Source organism: Mixophyes fleayi, chromosome 3 (assembly GCF_038048845.1).
Source record: "Mixophyes fleayi isolate aMixFle1 chromosome 3, aMixFle1.hap1, whole genome shotgun sequence".
Lineage (NCBI taxonomy): Eukaryota > Metazoa > Chordata > Amphibia > Anura > Limnodynastidae > Mixophyes > Mixophyes fleayi.
In genome coordinates this window covers 77,898,902-77,920,622 of record NC_134404.1, presented here as the reverse complement: position 1 = coordinate 77,920,622, position 21,721 = coordinate 77,898,902, and the positions used below count along the sequence as shown (strand labels likewise).

At 39.7% G+C, this 21,721-nt stretch overlaps 1 protein-coding gene across 2 annotated transcripts in view; it reads left to right on the top strand.

The window, feature by feature from the left end:
• The first annotated feature begins 9,158 nt into the window (after nt 1-9,158).
• Nucleotides 9,159-21,721, top strand: part of CUL3 (cullin 3) — a 61,748-nt gene continuing 49,185 nt past the window's right edge. Inside the window, exon 1 of one of the 2 annotated variants that reach the window (XM_075201878.1) lies at nt 9,159-9,508. In XM_075201878.1, coding sequence (XP_075057979.1) covers nt 9,443-9,508 — 66 coding nt within the window. In that variant the 5' untranslated portion in view covers nt 9,159-9,442. The remainder of the gene's footprint in view (nt 9,509-21,721) is intronic. The other variant, XM_075201877.1, reaches the window with a different exon arrangement.

Here is a 21,721-nt window from a genome sequence, read left to right as displayed (position 1 = left end):
GCTGGATTAACTCTTTAGAAACCAATATGTGAAGGGTTAACTGTTTAGCTACCAGAGCACAGAGTGTGCACAATTGGGTGATTAAGTCATAGGTTTGCTACGGGCCTTATTCGTAGCTGGTGGCAGTTGCTGAGAGGTGTAAAGTATGTGTCTGTGTTGGTAAGGGACCAGCGAAATCTGTAGCCTTAGAGGAAGAGGTGAGTGTGAGATTTGGGCTGGAATCCTGTGTGTTCCCCTACAATAAGCTTGCAAGTCACAAGTGCGCAGAGGGGGGTTTGTCACTGATAAAGGGGTTCAGGAGCGGTTTCCTGTCAAAATAGAGGTGATATATTGTATGTGACTGTTGGAATATATGATAAGATATCTAATTAGGGATTAGTTAGAGGGGCTTATCCCTGATAGTAGCCCTCACATATAATTTAATTTAGCGTAGAAGATGAAAAAATAACCTAAATATCATTTAGATCAATAGTCTCATTTATGCCTTCTGGATGTAAACATCTAAGATGCCCACTTATACAGGCTTTACGAAACCTGTTAGACTGATTTGCTCAATTCCGGCTATTTGTTTTATCTCTACAATTGATTTCATGGCATCTGCAAGGCAGTGGCGGATCCAGGGGGGGGGGGGGGGCGATTGGGGCGATCGCCCCCCCTAGCAGGGGCTTGCTGCCGGCGGCTGCACATTATGTGCAGGTCCATTCAGCAGTGACATGCAGGGCCAGCGTGCTGCCCGGCCGCTCTGATTGTGTTTTAAACACAATCAGAGCATCCGGACAGCACACTGTCCCTGCCTGTCACTGCTGAACGGACCTGCACATAGTATGCAGCCGCCGGCAGCCTCAGAGGTAAAAAAGGGGGCAGGGCCTAAACCCCCCCCCCTACATCGTCCCGGGTAGCAGTATTCTCTAGATCCGCCCCTGCTGCAAGGTTCTAGATACTGTCAGGCTTGGCTGTAGGCTACAGATGCTCAGGCTCCACTAACTGGTATTAGCACCACTGAACTAGCAGGTGTGGAGTCTAACCTGCTCCTGGTATTCACCAGGGACCCCCGCAAGGAGGTTTGGGCTTAGCTGCACATGGCACACAGGTCGCGATCCCACTAGCCAGTTGCCGGTGTAGTGGTCTAGAGAGGTCAAACGGTCCAGGTCAGAAGCCAATCAGGAATATACAGTGCCAAATGGTAATCCGAAGAGTAGTCAGGCGGGCTGAGGTCGCAGTAACAGAACAAGGGCAAAATTTCAGGCAATACCATGCTTCTGTAAATAATATGTGTGGCTGAAGATAAATCATGGGACAAAAAAATGTTAAATAAATGCAATATAAGCTTAAATTCCCTGTGTGATGTGATCAAATTACATAAATTTATTATCTGCTAGAATGCCATCTTTAGGAGGAATATTTGTATAAAGTGGATACATCACAAGTTAAAAAATAATATGTCTTTTCATTTGAGTGTTAAAAAGGTGTGTGGTATCTTGAATGTATGATTTAAGTGATGTGACATGAGTCTGTAAAAGGTGGTCAAAAAAGATGAAAGATTTGTTGTAAGTGACCAGATATATTTGGATGTCCTAGAGGAGTAATTCAAGATGTGAATTTTAGTTAAGTGGCAATAACTGAGAATCGGGATGGGAAATACACAAAAATTATTTTGTTGTTTGGGTAATACCCCCAAATTCTCATGATGATGTTTGGAGGTAGGATCAGATGGTATAATCTCATAAAATGTATTATTGGTCATTTGTCAGATAATCACTTGTCTCTTGAATGACCACTTCCCTGCCTTTATCCACAGGTTTTATTGTAATGATGTTATCAAGTAACTCCTCTCTAAAGTTAAAATCAATTGTTCTGATCAATTTATTATTTTCATTTCCTTACTATTATACTTATAGATTAAAACTGATCAAATGTAATCTAAATGATATAGTGTGTGAAGACACATAGAATTTGACGGCAGATAAGAACCGCTTGGCCCATCTAGTCTGCCCATTGTTTTATTAACCTATTGTAACCTTAAACCTTATTTGATTCCTTATTCTTTATAAGGATATTCTTATGTTTAAATTGCTCTACTGTATTAGCCTCTACCACCTCTGATGGGAGGCTATTCCGCTTATCCGGTACCCTTACTGTGAAGTAGTTTTTCCTCAGATTTCCTCTGAACCTACTTCCCTCCAGTTTCAGTGCATGTCCTCGTGTTCTAATACTTCTCCTCCTTTGAAGGATTTTTCCCTCCTGCACCTTGTTATAACCTTCGAAATATTTGAAAGTTTCATGTCCCCCCTTTCCCTTCTCTGCTCCAAACTATACATATTAAGTTATTTTAGTTTTTCCGTGTAAGTTTTGTGCTGTGCTGTAGGCCATGCACCATTTTAGTTGCCCTTTTTTGTAGTCTCTAATGTATGTTTATCCTTCTGGAGATATGGCCTCCAGAATTGAACACAGTATTCTAGATGAGGCCGTACCAATGACCTATACAGTAGTATTATTACTTCTTTCTTTCTGCTACTGATTCTTCTCTCTATGCAACCAAGCATCTGACTTGCCTTTCTCATTGCTTTGTTACATTGCTTACCTGCCTTTAAGTGACCTGAAATAGTGACTCCTAGACCCCTTCCCTCCTCAGTAGTTTACATTATAGTGCCGTTAATACTATATTTAGCCTTTGAGTTTTTGAGAACCAAGTGCATGATTTTGCATTTTCGTGGCATTAAACCGTAGTTGCCACCCTCTTGACCATTCCTCTAGTCTACCTAGATCACTAATCATTTGTTTTACCACTCCTGGTGTGTCTACCCTGTTACATATCTTTGTTTCATCTGCGAAAAGGCCTATTTTCCCTTCAGTACTATTTGCAATGTCACCAATAAAGATATTAAAAAGCACTGGTCCAAGTATGGATCCCTGGATACTCCTCTGTCCTATGACCAAGATCTTATCCATTCAATCATCTTAGAATCCAATCCCAAGCTTTTTGAGTTTATTTAACAGTCTGCTATGTGAGACAGTGTCCAAAGCCTTGCTAAAGCCTAGATAAGCTACATCTACTCCCCCCTCCTTTATCTATTACTGTAGTCACCCAATCAAAAAAGTCAATAAAATTTGTTTAATATACTCTCATGCACTCTTTTCAAGTTCCTCCACTCTGCCAGAGTCACTTATACATTTTCCCATCTCTACAAAGTCAACTTTCCTAAAATCTAACATCTTTGGGCAGCACGGTGACTAAGTGGTTAGCACTTCTGACTCACAGCACTGAGGTCATGAGTTCAATTCCTGACCATGGCCTTATCTGTGAGGCATTTGTATTTTCTCCACTTGTTTACGTGGGTTTCCTCCGGGTGCTCCAGTTTCCTCCAACACTCCAAAAAATACTGGTTGGTTAATTGGCTGCTATCAAATTGACCCTAGTCTGTCTGTGTGTGTGTTAGGGAATTTAGACTGTAAGCCCCAATGGCACAGGGACTGATGTGAGTTCTCTGTACAGGGCTGCGGAATTAGTGGCGATATATAAATGATTATGATCTTTTTTTGTGTGGTATGAGTCAGGCTTTGTCTAATAGACCATATTGCTTGATGGTCACTGGTTCCTAGGTTCTCACCCACATTTACATCAGATATTCTGTCACCATTTGTAAGAATTAAGTCTAATATTTGCGAGTTGACTCTTACCATTTGCTTGAGGGATGCTCTCTACAAGAAATTCAGAATGTCCCTACTTCTAGTGGTACTTGCAAAGACCTCTCCCAGTTCACCTTCGGTAGATTAAAGTCTTCCATGATTATTACCTCTCCTTTAATGCCATTTTAGTGATGTCCTACAATAAGGTCTAGTTCCTCTTCCTCACCTGTTGGTCTGTAGATCATGAAGAATAGCCTTGTCCCCCATTTCTGTGGTCACCCAAAGGGCCTCAGATTTTTCTTCAATACTTTTGTATTAAACTAGTATTTATTCTTTTTTTCACATACATTGCTACTCCTCCTCTGATTCTTCCCACTCTGTCCTTCCTAAATAAAGTATATTCTGGTATAGCTATGTCCCTGACATGATTTTCATTGTACCATGACTCCATGAAAGCCACATTATCCAGATCATCCATTGTTCTTATCTCACTTAGTTCTGGGATTTTATTTCCTAAGCTCCTATCATTTGCACACATAGCTCTGAGTTTTGTTTGTGAATTTCATATTCCTAACTACGTTTACCTCTCTGTCTATTTTATTTTGCGTTGACATTTTGCATTGTCTTCTGTTGCTGTGGATATTTCTTCTGTTCTATTAGTCTGCAGAACCGATACCTCTTTGTTGGGGGTGCAGATTTCTTTATTCCTATTTAGTTCCCTGCCCCTTCCCCCGCTAGTATAAATACATCCTGATAAAGCTTCCAAATTGCTCCTTTAGTATTTTGGTTCCCCTTGAAGATGGGTGCAGGCCGTTACTTTTGTATAAGCCCCTATCTTCCCAGATGGCATGACTGTGGTCTATCAATCCAAATCTCTCCTCATTACACCACTCCCTTAGCCACATATTGAAGTTTCTGATGCAATGATTTCTGTCTTCACCTCTGTGTACTGGCAATACTGCTGAAAAGGTTAGTGGTGGCCACCTGCTTTACAGCAGTTCCTAACTTTCTAAATTCATATTTTACTGCTGTGCCTTCAGCATTAATCAGGTCATTTGTCCCTAGGTGGACAATGCCATCCACCTCCCAATCATTTTGTGCTACTTTCACAGTTTTTAACATGCCCCCTTAATCCCTTGGAGTGGTGACTCCAGGTAAGCACCTTACTTGTGTCTACTTCCATAGCTTTTTCCAGATGTATGCCTCCCTATAGCTAGTAGAAATCCCTGTATCCTCATGTTGTGTATTAAATGTATTATTTGTACATTCCAGCCCTGCAGGAGCAGCATATGAGTTTTGCAATGTCACAGCTTGTCCCTCTGGAAATACCCCCCCACCCCCTTTGAGAGCTCACAGTAGTCCAGGCAGAATGTCTTCTGGGGGCTCTCTGAGGCAGTGGTGTTCTCAAGGATACATACATCCTACATATCTCAGCCAATACATAATACTGTATGTTAATACTCAAGTCGTGCAGTATCTGTATATTTTGAGTCCAAAATATAATGGTAACATATAATAAAATATATAAATCTATATAAAATAGAAGACTTTCCAGGTGCTTTTCAAAATTATGTGCACTGTTACAATTATTTCTTTCTACATGGAACAAAATGTTATGTTTATGCCCCTTTTAATAGTAACTATGTATTACCATGTTTTATAAAGATCTGGCATATTCTGCAGTCCCTTAGAGTACACATGCAAAACAAACCTAAAAATGATAGTACATTTACATTAGATGAGACAGAGGTCAGATCCACCTGACACAGGAGCTTACTGTCTAAAGAAAACATGGGAATTAGCACCAAGGGGTGGAAAGCAAATACTATACCATAGTTTTTTAGATTAATACTCAGGGATACTTCTGCATGAATCTGTCATTTATATGACACCAAGTTCATAAATCAAGTTCACTTAGGAATGTGGTAAAACTGTAATTGCCACTCCCTTGAGTACATACAGTCAATTCCATAAATATTGGGACATCAACACAATTCTCATATTTTGGACTCTATACACCACCACAATGGATTTGAAATGAAACAAATAAGATGTGCTTTAACTGCAGACTTTCAGCTTCAATTTGAGGGAATTTACATCCAAATCAGGTGAACAGTGTAGGAATTACAACGGTTTATATATGTGCCTCCCACTTTTTAAGGGACCAAAAGTAATGGGACAAACTAAACAATCCTACATCCAGCTTTCACTTTTTAATACTTTGTTGCAAATCCTTTGCAGTCAATTACAGCCTGAAGTCTGGAACGCATAGACATCACCAGATGCTGGGTTTCATCCCTGGAAATGCTCTGCCAGGCTTCTACTGCAAATGTCTTCATTTCCTGCTTGTTCTTGGGGCATTTTCCCTTAATTTTGTCTTCATCAAGTGAAATGCATGCTCAATCGGATTCAGGTCAGGTGATTGATTTGGCCAATGCATAACATTCCACTTGTTAGCCTTAAAAATCTCTTTGGTTACTTTTGCAGTATGCTTCAAGTCATTGTCCATCTGCACTGTGAAGCGCCGTCCAATGAGTTCTGAAGCATTTGACTGAATATGAGCAAATAATATTGCCCGAAACACTTCAGAATTCATCCTGCTGCTTTTGTCAGCAGTCACATCATCAATAAATACAAGGGAACCAGTTCCATTGGCAGCCATACATGCCCATGCCATGACACTACCACCACCATGCTTCACTGATAAGGTGGTATGTTTTGGATCATGAGCAGTTCCTTTCCTTCTCCATACTCTTCTCTTCCAATCACTCTGGTACAAGTTGATCTTTGTCTCATCTGTCCATAAGATGTTGTTCCAGAACTGTAATGGCTTTTATAGATGTTGTTTGCCAAACTCTAATCTGGTCTTCCTGTTTTTGTGGCTCACAAATGGTTTACATCTTGTGGTGAACCCTCTATATTCACTCTTGTGAAGTCTTCTCTTGATTGTTGACTTTGACACATATATATCTACCTCCTGGAGAGTGTTCTTGATTTGGCCAACTGTTGTGAAGGGGTTTTTCTTCACCAGGGAAAAAAATTCTTCTGTCATCCACCACAGTTGTTTTCCGTGGTCTTCCGGGTCTTTTGGTGTTGCTGTGCTCTCCGGTGCGTTCTTTCTTTTTAAGAATGTTCCAAACAGTTGATTTGGCCACACCTAATGTTTTTGTTATCTCTCCGATGGGTTTGTTTTGATTTTTCAGCCTAATGATGGCTTGCTTCACTGATAGTGACAGCTCTTTGGATCTAATATTGAGAGTCGACAGCAACAGATTCCAAATGCAAATGTCACACATAGAATCAACTCCAGACCTTTTACCTGCTTAATTGATGATGAAATAACGAGGGAATAGCCCACACATGTCCATGAAATAGCTTTTGAGTCGATTGTCCCATTACTTTTGGTCCCTTAAAAAGTGGGAGGCACATATATAAACCACCACAGCTGTCCTCTATTAGTTGGGTTATGAACTGGAATAGTGACCTGGAAGAAAAGAAATCCCTCTGGGCAGACCAGTAGTTCTCCTGTAGAGACATCCTCACCAATTTCGTTGACTAACAGGATCTCACCATATATCTTAATAGGTACACATAGCCAGGCATCACACCCCTTTTCCCTTTGATCAGCCCCTGACCAATGATTCATGTCAAAGAAACATACCTAATTTGTAGGGGTAATTGCAACTTACAGGGGATACATGATCATCATGCATAAATATACTAATGACTCATACTTCCCAACATTCTCATTTTTGGAATTGGGACAGGGAGTGATTGCTGTTGAGACAGTGTCGCATCACAATGGTTGTGGCTAGGCCCTCTGGGGGTATCTCTCAAGTTCTAGAACATCACTCTCTTGAAAACACCCTTACACTGCCACATGCACCAGTGGCAGGTGTGTGCGGCTCCAGCTCTGTAGGACAGTGCAGAGCAGGAATACCTCTCGGTTTTCTCTGGGTGCTCTGGTTTCTCTCGTACTTCAAAGACATACTGGTAAGTTAATTGGCTTCTGATAAAATGAACCATAGTATGTGTGTCCATGTGGTAGGGAATATAGGGGCATATTCAATTAGAATACATGTCCCGGTACCGCAACATTGCGGATTTCTGTGCGCAGAATTCCGCGATGCTGCTGTCCCATAATGGCACTTTATAGACCCAGCCGCGCATAATCGTGCCCGCAAATTCTATTTGAATATGCCCCATAGATTGTAAGCTCCACTAGGGCAGAAACTGATATGAACATAAAAAACTGATAATTAACATTCCTAGCAGTGAGGACAGTACACCAAAATGGGTACTATCCCGTCTACATGGATACAGTTGGGAGGCATCTTGGCTCATACTGAAAATTGGGCAGCAATCTGTTCCTTTTAAGGTCCCTTCATAGGGCTTATGACCACCCCTTGTGGCTAGGAGAAAAGAGATTTCATATTCAGGCACAAAAATGATTCTTTACTGTAAGAGTGGTCAAACCATGTAACACATTCCCAGAAGAATTGTTATTGGCAGTGTATAAAAATATAAGAAAGTATTAAACGTTTTCCCAAAACCCCCCCAGAATAAACAGGACTTTTGACATTAGTAACACTAAAAGAATTGGTCCTATAGATTGTACATAAGCTTACAAGTAGAGCCCTGTTATCTATCTGTCTGTCAGAGCCGTAACTTAGAATTCTAGTGCCTGCGGCGAGAAAGACAAATGCCGCCCCCCTAGCCCTCAATTTTAAGTAAATGAACCTAAAATATTCCTAAATTGCGCCCCCCTTCAGCGTTGCGCACTGGGCGGTCGCCCCTGTCGCACAGCCCTAGTTACGGCCCTGCTGTCTGTAATACCCAGTCTTGTTTTATTACTCTGTTGTTCCCAATTGTAAAACGCTACAGGATATGCTGGATGCCATACAACTAAATGTTAACAATAAGGATGTTAATCCAATGAATAGTCTGATTGCCAAGATGGGGTCAGGATGGAATTGTTCCCCTCCTAGGTGAAAACATATTATGATGTATAGGTGTGATAAACTCCTCTGGTTCAGCTACTGCTTTTGAAGATGAAAACTTGAACTTGATAACCATACATCGTTTTTCAACTGACTGTTTACCGCACCTAAATTGAAATCCCTAACTTTTGTGTGCTTCTATGCAGAAACATGCGTTCCTTCTTCAATACAAAACTCAGCCGCTCTGTGACAGCAGGCGAGTAAACCACTCATAAAGGGACAGTAGCTGTAAGTTTGTTTACTTCAATGTGTACTAATAAAGATGTTGAAGACTGACAGTAGCATGGAGCTACAGAGAACGTCTGGAGACAGGATAGAGGGCGTGGCTTGTGGCATCAGTCACACAGACGGAGAGGACGTATTTGCGCTACCCGCCTGTTATCACGATGAATGGAAGTTCAGCCTATGGGCTTCTATCTTGAGTTCCGACGGAAATTACCACCAAAAACATGGCTCCTTGTCGGCGTCACCTCCAGCACTGTCTAATAACTCCATGCCACTGAGAGGGTGCAGGGAAAGCGTGAAGTCTCGCGAGAACCACCCAGCTCTCGCGCTCCTCCCACCGGCCGAGCTAGCTGAGTGAGGGATGCTTGTCCGCCATCGCGGAGGGGTTTAGTCAGCCCGAGTAGACGAGCTCCAGCACAGAGCAACGCGTACACCCTGCTGCGCAGCGAGGGGGGGGCAGGCTGGAGAGAGGACGTTACAGGAGTACCTAGGTCGCTGACAGGCCGGGCCCGGGGCCTCCTCACACCGACACACGCCGGGGGGAGACAAGGAGGGGCCCCGGGGCCGAGACAGGACGACCAGCTGCCGACATGTCGAACCTCAGCAAAGGCACCGGCAGCAGGAAGGACACCAAGATGCGGATCCGGGCCTTCCCGGTAAGAGACAGGCTGGGAGGCGGAGAGAACCTGGGGGCACATACAGGGAGGCGGGGTGTGTGCTCAGGAGGAGGGGGCCCAGTTCCTGGCAGTAAACACTGGAGGTGGGGAGAACAACACAAAACACTAGGGGTGTGTGCTGACACAATGACAGGGGCTGTGGATTTGGGAAGGGGACAGATGTCAGGACTGGGGGCACATTTATGAAGTGACTGCATGGAGAATGCTGTCACTTCCTTGTATATTATGGTGACCATTTGTGAGTCAATTGGGTCCTTACTCGGTGCTTTGATTAGTAATTTTCAGTGGCACTAATGCACCCTGATCCTGGAGAGAAGTACCTGATCACTGTATGCCTGGAGAGCCTGGTACAAGGAAGTGTAGACACTGAATGGGGAGAGTGACACATATGGGAGGTTTCTATGACTTTGCACATATTCCTGTAAAAAATAAGGGAGTGTTTGGAAGAATTATCTATATTGGGGCAGTTTTCCTGAAGCTTATGAGACTTGTGTTACTTGTTACTGTTATTTTGTATGAATACAGGTAGGGAGAATGAACATAAAAGTAGTCATCCGTTGACAACAAAACAAATGTGTTAAACATATCTTGAACAGCTTCTAGTTTTTGGTTTGGTCTTAAACAGCTTTGGGGTTCTTTTGCGTGTTTGAGATTCTCTGGTAACTTGATGTGCTAATTTCATATGTGTTCCATTTATGTACATATGTCCAATCAAATCAACTTCCAAGGAATTGGTGGGTAACACTATATTTTCAGGGGCCTCAAGGCATACCGTCATCTCAAGGGGGAGGGGGGCGCTACACATTAAATTTGTTGAGAAGCCTCAGGTAATGTGACTAGACTACCAATATGAAGCGTTCATGTAGACCCAACCAATAGGTTACTCTATAGCTAGTCAAGCTAGTAAGAAGAATACCTACAAGACCTTGCAAATATTCTGTTCACTATGTGACACCAAAATCACTAGAAAGAGGACCAAAGAAGAAAAATCACTGGTAAGAGGGGACTGCTTGTGGCCCTTTCATAACACACCAGTTTACTCACTACTGTCTTAGTGGTCCAGAAAAATAGGATTAGCAGTACTTATAGGTTGTAAATACATTTTTTATGTTGGAAAAATACTTGCTGTAAATCATTTCTGGTTTACGAATATCTGACCAATACAACCAATGCTAAGTAGTTAGTAGCTGGTTTGTATGAAATAGAAGATTAGATAAAGGGAGCTAAAATGGTCAAATATCAGTGCAAAAACATTGTGGAAAGCAAAAAGCAAATTGCATTTTTGTTTGTAATGTCTTAAGTTATTCCTTTATTTAAACAAACTGATACGGTTTACTAGTATTGCAGAGTGAAGATTTTCTTCAAAATGCCAAGAGACCCTTTTATAAAACAAAGAGCTTTAAATGATGGCATAACCTCAAAATTATAGTTTGTTTTTTTCCATTTAGCCTAAATAAATATAATACTAAGTGCATACAAAGCACAGCCCCATATTTTTTTCTTTTCTGTTATAGTTAACACTATTTATTAAGCTTGCATAATCAGAATTGCACCATGTACTAGTCTACATATTTGTTGATGGGACCTCTTGTCATTGTGTGTTTTATTTGAATAGTGGAATGGCCTGCCATAAACTTATATCATCTGATGATATAAAAACATGGATTGTTTCTCAATATTTCTAAGATTGCTTTTGATATGCTATTTTGCTTTATGGAAAATGCTGGTTTCCTACATATAGAAAGTGGTAGTAATGCAAGGATAGTGGAGCTTTACAAAGTTGGTGTACGTAGGATGACGTTGACATATCAAACAGGTTAAGTGGTTCCTGCTTACAAAAGTTTGTAGTCTTTTTAAATTAAATCTTTCCTTATTTTAAAAAGAATTCTAGAACAGGTCTGTCGTGAAATACAGCTTTTTAAATCAGCCTGTATATGCTAAACCAGTAGCCCTGTTACTTCTTGGTGGAGCCCTGTGAACTGCGCGCTTGCAATTTTTTGCCATGGCTCTTCTGTTTATGTAGTATACCATTGGAAAAAGTTGCTTGAATGCCATTGTAAAATGTCTCCTGAGATGGGTGTTAGAGGGTGCATCCTTGTGGCTTCTTATTAGCCCTAGCAATCACACATCCCCATAGGGTGTATACAAAAAGCCAGTACTCTACTACAGAAATAGAGGAACCCCAGAAAAAACAGTTACAGGTTGCTTTTCCCAGAGCTTCACTCAAGGGAAGGAGTAGATCTGTGAAAATTTAACAAGTAAAGCTGGTTACACACTACAGAAAATTTCTCCTGATGCGATATCTGTAACGATTTTACCCACAACAGGAAGTCCCGATGAGCATGCAGGTTTATGTGTACACACCTACACAATTTACCTTTCCGATCTGTGCTCTTCATCTGTCATAACCGTCTGCTGAAAAGATTGTGATCCTGCACACGCTATAGAGATCTGCCTATACTGCTGGTCGTGAGTGCATGTACCCTTCCACATTTGTCTGACATTGTTCCATCGTTTATAGAGATTTTTAGTTTATTTATAAATCATATGATGTGCTTTGGTACGATAAAACATGATTGTGGGAGCGTAAACATTAATGCAGTATCGGACCTAACAGTCATTTATCGTGTGATTGACGTGATAATTTGTTTAAAAAACTGTGGTGTATACCCAGCTTAACTAAGAATGCTGCTTTATCCCCTTCCCTGCTAAAGGCAAGTGGGATTTGCCCCATGGTGTACAGGGGCAGTGAAGAAATACTCGCTAGTCAATCGGCAATGGACATGTGACTGTCTTCTTTCACATTGGGATGAAGTGGGCAGAGTAAGTGATGTCATTGCGAACATGCGCCGTGAAGTTAAAGCATGGGTCCATCCCCAACGCTGTGTTGAAGGTAGAGAGAAAACCCAGGGATGGGAGAATGCTCTGAGTTATCTTCTCGCTCCTACAGTCAAGAAAGACATTGTTGTTTTTAAAGTGGGGAGTCCCATCTTTCAAGCACGGATTCCTGCATAGCAGATATTGTCTGAACACAAGTGCGTAGCATAACCACTATGCTTTAAAAAATTAACAAATAGTTCAAGGATGAGGGAAGAGCCTCTATCTTTACCATCATGGCAACATTATCTGGGTACAATAAATTCATTGCACAAATGCTTAGTTTGGCAGAATAGGGTGTTTGGAACCAGAATAAGGTAGATGACTAATGGAGGGCTAGTGTGATTTTGCATTATTTGGGAAGTCTTAATTTTTTCCACATTCACACATTTTTGTGAATTATAGAAAAACCAACCCTAAACCAGTATTTTTTTGCAATATTCTATCTAAATGAGCCTTTCCAGCTGTAAGGTCTGCAATTAGAAGTTTTTGTTTTTTTTTGTTTTGGAATATTGGTAAATGTGGGGAAACTTTTAACCATCCAGACACTAGAAAGTATATGCCATAAAAAAGTTACATATCTGTATTACTGTTGCATTGAAACGTACACGATTACAAATATATCAGCAAAGCCAAATCAATGTTTAAAGTTAATTTCAGAAACACCATAGCACAAATAATAAATACCCTGTTTGAAAATAAATAAATAATAAAAAAGTCAATTAAGATAGATGTTCTACTAGCAATTTACTTCATTGAATGTAGTTACCACAGCAGTACCTCAAGAGTATTTGACAGTCTCCTCTTCGAAAGGGTTTGGGCATCTATCAAACTTTGCAACTTGAAGCCTTTTGAATCTATAAATTGCAGCCTTATTGTTTGGATAATGTTTGTATCTAGTCCTTTTGTAGTACAATTTTCCACACTTATAACTTAGGTTGTTTTATCTTTTTTTTTTTAGCAGTTTATTATTTTTAGTATGATGAAAAACATTCACCTGATATTACCTTACATTCGGCGATATGCTCATTATTCTTCTAGTTGATCCTTTTAGTCATAATACAATAAACTGGTGTGGATATATGTTTGGAGTCTTGAGAAAGCATTGTCCTAAAATGTCAACTTTTTTTGATGGAATAAATGCATTGTGTTACTTGTATCAAATACTGGGATGTTTCTCTTTTTACTATATTGTTCAGTGTTCTCCCCAGCACCAATTTCCTGGGTGCTCCACCCAGCTGTTTTTACTTGCCACCTGGCGCTTGGAGCTCAACAGAGTCCCATTATAATAGAATAAACCTATTCTAACAGACACTGCTGGCTGTAGTGCTCACATAGTGCCTGTTAGACCACTGACCACCAGTCTGACCAGTTGTGGCAGGTGTGGGCAATAACCTGCAACAATTTTTATTATTATTATTGCAAAGTATTAACAACTTCCTCCATCCAGCTGCTTCTTAATGCCACCCGGCTGGCACAATTTTCTGGTTAGAACACCTTTGTTTGCCAAAGCACAAGCCTGCAATTCTTGCAACCAAGATCATACGAAAGATGACTGAATTCAGCTGTGGAATGCTGGGTGCACTGATGGCATCACTAGGAATTACCCATGTGGTACCCTGTAGCAGTATAAGGATAGTCCTGATCAGATCTCCCTTGATATAAAAATCTGCTGTTAAACACAACACTGGTTCTATCAATAAGGTCTCCCCAACTTATTAAAAATTGAAACATAATTAAAAAAAAAATAATGAACATTAATGAAATGTTTTTTTTTTGTATTTACAAAAAACAAATATTTTTCTACCTTACCTGGCTCCCCACCATACTTAGACCATGTCACGCATTGAGCATTTTGCTTGAATATCTTGCCCAAATTATGACCTTTGTTTTGTGCTTAAGATGTTTGCAAGTATAAGTATATTAAATATCTAATGTTAATTGAGCTTTTACAGCTAGTGTTACTAACAACCTAGTTGTCAAACCAAACACACAGAACAGAAAAATCAACAGAAATTGGGTATACATAGTGGCATTATATATTTGTACATAGGGGTAAGGCAAGTAAGTTTAAAGTTCATTACATTTTAGTGTTTTAATTGTGAGATGGGGGGAGTCTAGAGGAGTTGGGAGACTTAAGAGAATATTACACCAGCCTTTCATTAAGCATAACATGAGTTCTAGGCCAACTGGATAGGTATAGTTGCAGGGTTAGTTGTAGCCCGGTAATGTGTTAATCTGGACAATCCCCTTACCATTATTTTCTTATATGGGATATTTGTGAGCTGTTGGATCTGGAATGGGGTTCTAGGTGGAAGGCATCTGAGTTCTTTGTGTCTCTACTCTGTATAATTCTTGTAACCTAGTCTGAACATGTTGGTTGATAAGTGGTTTCTCTTGTTGGTGAGGGGTAACATGTGTAAAACAAAAGTGGAAATCAATTGAGGGCACTCCCAGAGAATATGGTACAGAGTGGCTCTTCTATCAGGGCAGCAGTGACAGCTTAGATGTCTTCAGGGCTAAACTGGGCCCTGTCATGGGAATATGGGAAACCCAGAAGGGTATTTCTAAAGTCGGTTTTATCTATGGGGCCAGTGTTCTCTCCACGCTAACTGAACTGGCACTGTTGAATGCGCCTCATCGAGGTGAAGCACAGGATATACACGTCCTTTTTTAGCTCCAGCTTAAGTCCTAATCTAAGAGTGAAAGTTGGGAAATTACATGTCTGATTTAGAGGTGCTGGAGTGCTACAGAATAATATCTTAAGTTGATCGAAGGTCTTAAGTTCCTTATCCAATAAAAACTTGATCCAGGTGCCACATGCCCACATTACTCTATACACCAACCAATCTGGTATGGAATAATACTCAGGAAGGTTACGATCTTCTCACATTTGTTCACACAGTTGTTTTGGGTTTCACTGGAAATCTTGACTAAACTGCCAGACTATAGCTTGGTTTAGACATCCTTTGGTCTCTGCTGCACCATCTCTATACATCTCACACTGACAGTGATATACACGACTCAAGGGTTGCTGCAAGAAAATGGCGCATATGTCTTAATCACTGCTATGTGTCTCTATGCTGTACTAGTTCTCTGTTGATTTTCTCAAGTTGTGTTACTATTTGTCTTGCAGCTGTAGAAACCAACTTGGATGAGCCATAAGTTACAACTCTTGACCCTACATAGTCACAGGACTACTTAATCACCGATTGCTGCAGTAGTATTGAGAAATGAATGTTTCCTTAATCAGCTACTGATCAAACTTAAATTCATGCTATAAACTAATATGCTAGTTTGTATCTAAAGCAAAATAAAGTGTTATGAGCAAGTTATTAAATCAAATGTAGATCTCAAAATGAGATTCTTGGTTACTTTATTGGAAGGTAAACACTAAAGTATGAACCTAATATATATCTTTAAAATACATTGCATCATAACAGCTGCAATGCTAGACTATACTCAAATGCTGCAGGGTAAACTGACTGGTTACAGTTGAAACCGAAGCATATTCAAAATGTTTGTAATGACTAACAACTTTTTGCAGCCATAGATTTGAGTTTTTTTTGTTTTTTTTTTGTATTTGAGTAATGAACATTTTATTCTACGAAAAATCAATTTACAAGATTTCACAAGTCTTATACCTAGTACAACACCTCACTCTACTAGGGTTATACCTTGTCTATGTAAGTAGTGCTTGTGATATTATGTCCTAGGTACTGGATAGAAAATAACCGATGTAAGAGGAAAAACTGCCATCAGTGTAAAACTCTTTTGTTTTTGCTATAAATTAAATTGTATTTATATGGCACACATGTTCTAAAGTACCATAAATTGAGTTTCTTCTGTCCATGAAAAGCAGAAGTGAGATTCAAGCTAAAGTTGCATGTTGTCCTCACATTATCTAAATTATGTTTCCATTGTCATTTATACTAATTTGTCTTGTTCCCCTTGAATTATAACTAGAAATGAAATGCTGTAACTGCATATTCCAGGATATGTTTTTAAAAGAACATCTTTATTTGTAAACTATTATAATGCTTGCTGAATTTCCTCATTTATCTGCCACTTTCATTTTTTTACCATGATGCACTCAGTGCCCACTTTATTAGATATACCTTTGTAGTACTGGGTACCGTTAGCCCTCAAAACAGCCTGAATTCTGCATGTCATGGTTTTAAAGTTTCTGGTCCATGTTGACATGATAGCATTGCACAATTGCTGCAGATTTGTTGACTGCACTTTCATGTTGCAAACCTGACGTTCCACCACAACAAAAGGTGCTGTATTGGAATGAGATCTGGTACTGTGGAGGCCATTGGAGTACACTGAACTCATTGCATGTTCGTGGAACAAGCTTCAGATGACGTATGTTTAGTGACATAGTGCGTTATTCTGCTGGAAGTAGCCATTAGAAGATGGGTAGATTGTGGCCATGAAAGATATGTGTCAGCAACAATACTCTGGCTGTGGCATCTAAACCATGCTCAATTGGTATTAAGGGGCCTAATGTGTGCCAAGTATACATTATCCTACACTATTACACCACCAGCCCGTACCATTGACCCAAGGCAGAATGGATCCGTTTACATCAGTCTTACCTTACCATATGCATTTTGCAGCAGAAATCGATATTTATCAGACCAGGCTATGTTTTTCCAGTATTTTAATTGTCCAGTTTTGGTGAACGTTAGAGGTATATTTACTAGGCGCCAGTTCTGTGAAAAGCCCATCGGGCCGTCTTTAATAAAATTGGCGTTTGAAGAAAATGCCTTCAAAGTGCTGGGAATCGGCGGATCTACGTAATCTTTGCATATTAAATATACCCCTAGAGTCCGTTTCCTGTCTTTAGCCTTTAGCGACTGTAGCGGAACCAGCATGGTCGTCTTCTGCTGTAGTCAATCCACTTCAAGGATTGACATTCTTGTACATTCATAAATGCACTTCTGCATACCGCTGTTAGATTCAATTGGCAACAACACGGCCCGCGTATCATTACCATTACTACTGTAATGGCTGCGCAATTTTACCGATACTACGGTAATTTCTTAACTCTGAGCCGTGAGCAAAAATCTCCTGTGAAATTACCGTAGTAATGCGCAGGACACTTTTTTTTTTTTATATCCCTAAGTATTTCAAATGTATATTTCCTGAGCTTGAACTTTAGTTCAAGATAGCTAATATCAAATATCACTTTTCTGCATGCAGAAAGTACATGTTAGGCAAGGATTCTCCTTGTGGGCATGTTTGATGTTGTTTTGAAGGAAAGTCAATACTCAAAGAGGAAACTAGAAGCAGAGTTAATTAACTTTGAATGCATATTCACACGTGCTAGTGCATTTTGGTGGTGTTGATCAATAATGAAACACTTTATGTAAACAAGAAATGCTTTTTTCTAGGCTGTTATTGTTAGGGACAGCTAGAAAAAAAGTTATTTAATTATATGCGTCGGGACCAAAAATACTACATCCCTGTTTTACTAGCAGTGCTTATTGGGCCAAGCCTCTACTTGTAAAGGAAAACAGTGTTTGATTTGTTTCAGTATGAACTATGTTAAGGGCTTTGATTCCTTTTCTTGACAGTATCCTCCCTGTAGATGCTTAAGAGGTCCTGCGTCTCTTCAGACAGTGATTTTAAGGGAAAGTGTTCATAAGGCAGTGTTGGGGTTGGAGGTGCTGTCTTTGTGGAATAGCACTATTTGGAAAACTTTTTTTTTTTTTTCTTATAACATATGTTCGTTTTGTGGTTAGATGTTGAAGGCCTACTTTGCTTAGTGTAAAAACAAAGTATTTTTTTAGACTTGTATAATTTGTTTTTTTAAAAAGGTCAACTTTAAAAACTGAAATATTACTTGTCAATAAATTACATACCCCGCCTATCCTCCTCAACTTGTTAGATACACACGCTTCAAGTGTATCTAATTAGCTTTTAAAATCCATGTTGACGGATGAGCCCATTTTACACCGTATGCTTAGACCCACTGCATCATGTGCTGACCTCAGTGGTTTTACGTTCTCAAACCCTACAGCTTTTAGTGTCAAGGGTTTAAAATGAAAATATGTTGAGAAAAAAGGTTTATTGTAATAATTTAGACCATTTTTATTTTCTCTTTATTTTTCTAATGAAAGTACAGTATGTGGAATGTATATTTTACCTCAAAATAAGGATCCCAATTGTCTTTCATTTCTTTGATAGAGAGTAGGTGACGGTCTATTATTAGATTATTTCTTTTTATTTATACCAGTAATGTTAAATGTATAATATCAAATGAGTTGTAGTAATTTAAAAATGTCAACATTTCCTTACAGGTAAATACTAAAGGGGGTATTCAATTGACGGCGGGATCGCTGAAAATCCCGCGCTCAAAGAATATTACCGTTAATACGGTAATTACTCGCTGGATTTCGCTGCGAGCTGAAATCCAGCTAGTAAATTACCGTGTTAACGGTATTTACGCGCAGGATTACTGTATTGACGGTAATATTCTTTGAGCGTGGGATTTTCGGCGATCCCGCAGTCAATTGAATACCCCCCTAAGTGTATTAATTGTGCGTGTAAGTAACAGCTTTTATTAGTATTTACCTATAATGAAATATTGACATTATTTTAATATTCCTAAGTTATATTATCTGGATTTATTTGATACTATAGATATATACATTAGATGTTTTATGTATAAATGATATATAGAACGGTATTAGAGAACAGCGCTGTCTATTGCTCTCTTCTGTGTAAAATGGGAGTACAGATCTGCTTTGCTACAGCTGCTTGTTTCTCTTGTATCTATATGTGTGGTTATTGATATATTCACTTGGTTGAGCGCCATAGACATATTATTTTCCCATCATGGTAAGTGGAGCTCATCTATTGTGCTATGGCAAAAGGCTACTACTACCGATTACTGCTCAGCAAATCACTGGTGAATGTTAGCTCTGGTATGAATTCACATTACAGTATGAGGTGTTGGGCCGCCTTAAGATACGAATTGACTTCTACTCTTATGTGTTTTGCTGTGAGGGGATGATGGTCAGAGTAACTTACTTTGTGTGATGGATTTATGTAGCAGTATGACTTTCACATTGTATCCCCATGTAAAAATAAATAGAAAAGAGGATTATTTATTTTAAAACGATCCCATTTATCATGAATTGATTTTAAGGTGCTGTGAGATGCAGTGCACAATTTAAGCACACATACAATAACTGGGGTATAGTGTGCCATTTCATTCCAGTTTGCACTGAAGCGCAAAACATGGGGAAATCAGGTTTGCACATACTGTGTTATGGTAAGCTTTAAGCTGGGCCTGGAGAGATGTATCAAGAGATTAGGAACCAGCAATTTTGGAGCAGTTTCTGAGCCCTGCACACATTTTTAGATTACGGTAGCCATAATAAATATTAACAAGTAAAATAGCATCACACTAATGACCAGCATATAATTATCCCCCAATGTTATGCATCAAGGCATCTTGCCAGCCCTCTACTCCCACTGTGCACATTTTGCATTTTACATCATCCGTTTCGTTTGTTCATCTGCAATTCATAACAGCTCCAGCTATAGCTAAAGCAGAGGAGAAACCGATCAATGATGCCCCAGCTCCACATGTGCAATTGATATTTCTAGCTGCTGTAACTATATGGTAGCTCGAAATAAACAGTCCCACCCAGAGCAAATGTATGGTGGGTGGACATTAACAGGTTAATTACAGAATCGGGTGAGCAGAAAAGGTGTTATCTGCATTTCAGGAATGATTGGATTCTTGTGTGAACACCTGTCTGCCAGTCTGTCCATGAAGCATCAGCCAACTTAACCATGGTAGGCGAAAAACATCCTTCATGACCTAATAAATTGCAACTTCATTAATTCCACAGTTCCACTAATTTTTCACCTGAACAATGAGACACAGGAAAAATGACTGCATGAAGCAGCCCCGGGCTCCAGGGAGGAGTAGGGTATAGGTGGTTATTACCACATATACCCTACCTTATCCCTACTCCTTTAAGTAGTGTCATTTAAGGTCCTTATTTTCATATTTTGAGAAGTTATATATTGTTTGAGTAATCAAACAATATATGTTGTACTGTAATGATAGGTTAACCGAAATGCATAGACAAGTGATCCTCCACTTAATTTGTAATGGATCCCCTGAGGGTTTCCTGCATAATTAACTTGACCTCTGAAAAAAATAACAACTATAATGCACATTTCAATCAGTCAATTATTTGCACAGCTACATGTGTTTTTGGTATATTTGTCCTTTTGACAAAACTTTCTTGCACTATTTTTAGCCCTTAGTACAGACAAAGACAGAAAAAAGGGTGTAATTGGGGCACTCCAAAAGGATGAATAAGATTAATTAAACTTTAATGGTATGCATTAAAATCGGGGTAGAAAAATCAGCGAAATATAAAATCAACATATAAACATAGTGATACAGAACAAATTAAAACTGCAATATTTGTTGCACGGGCTCCAACAATCAATTAACACACAGTTAAGTGCAAAAAGGTTGAGATAAGCCTTAGCGCAATGGCAGGGTCACAATAAACCCCATTAGATAAAACTGGTGTAGCTCCTACAAAATGATAATCTGAGTAAAGAAGCCCCTATGTTATAACCTGCACATAGTGCCAAAGTTAGGTCAATTAGAACACTATAGGCTACTACCTCAATCAATAGAAAGTGTTCCTGTGAGCAAAAAGCATATACGAGAGATAAAGTGAGGTAGGGGCTAACGGGTTATTCCCCTCTGATCGCGGGATTTTGTGAAAAGTCCCTGCCTAAAATAACTGGGAAGCGATCAGGGGGATAGTGAGCCAATAATGAGCCAATGCAGGAGATGAATGTTGGAGCCCTGAAACGCCAATGCGCGTTTCGCTCGGCTGCTTTTTCAAGGCTGAAGGCGGGGAGACAAATGACAGCTCTTATATAGTGCCGATTAGTGGGTGTATCTAGTCATGTGACAGGCGGAACCAATCGGAGCTAATATTATAATTTGTGGTGATCGGCATGAAGACCGACCAGTGAATGAAAGACATCTCGTATTTCATTGATATCTATTACAACCGCTCCTCGTAACAAATAGTACATGAAAGAGAGCAGCGGCAATAGTAATTTCTTAGGATGTGTTATAAATTCTAAGGAATGATTGTGAGACAAATTAATTTGACCCTAAAAATAAATCAAATGAATTCCCATGAGTGCTCAGTGCTCGCTTTCTTGGCGGATCAAGTGTGCACTGTCCACATGGAGATTGGGTTCAAATAGAACCGGATATATTACTATGGTCAGCATCAAATCAGAAACATTAAATAA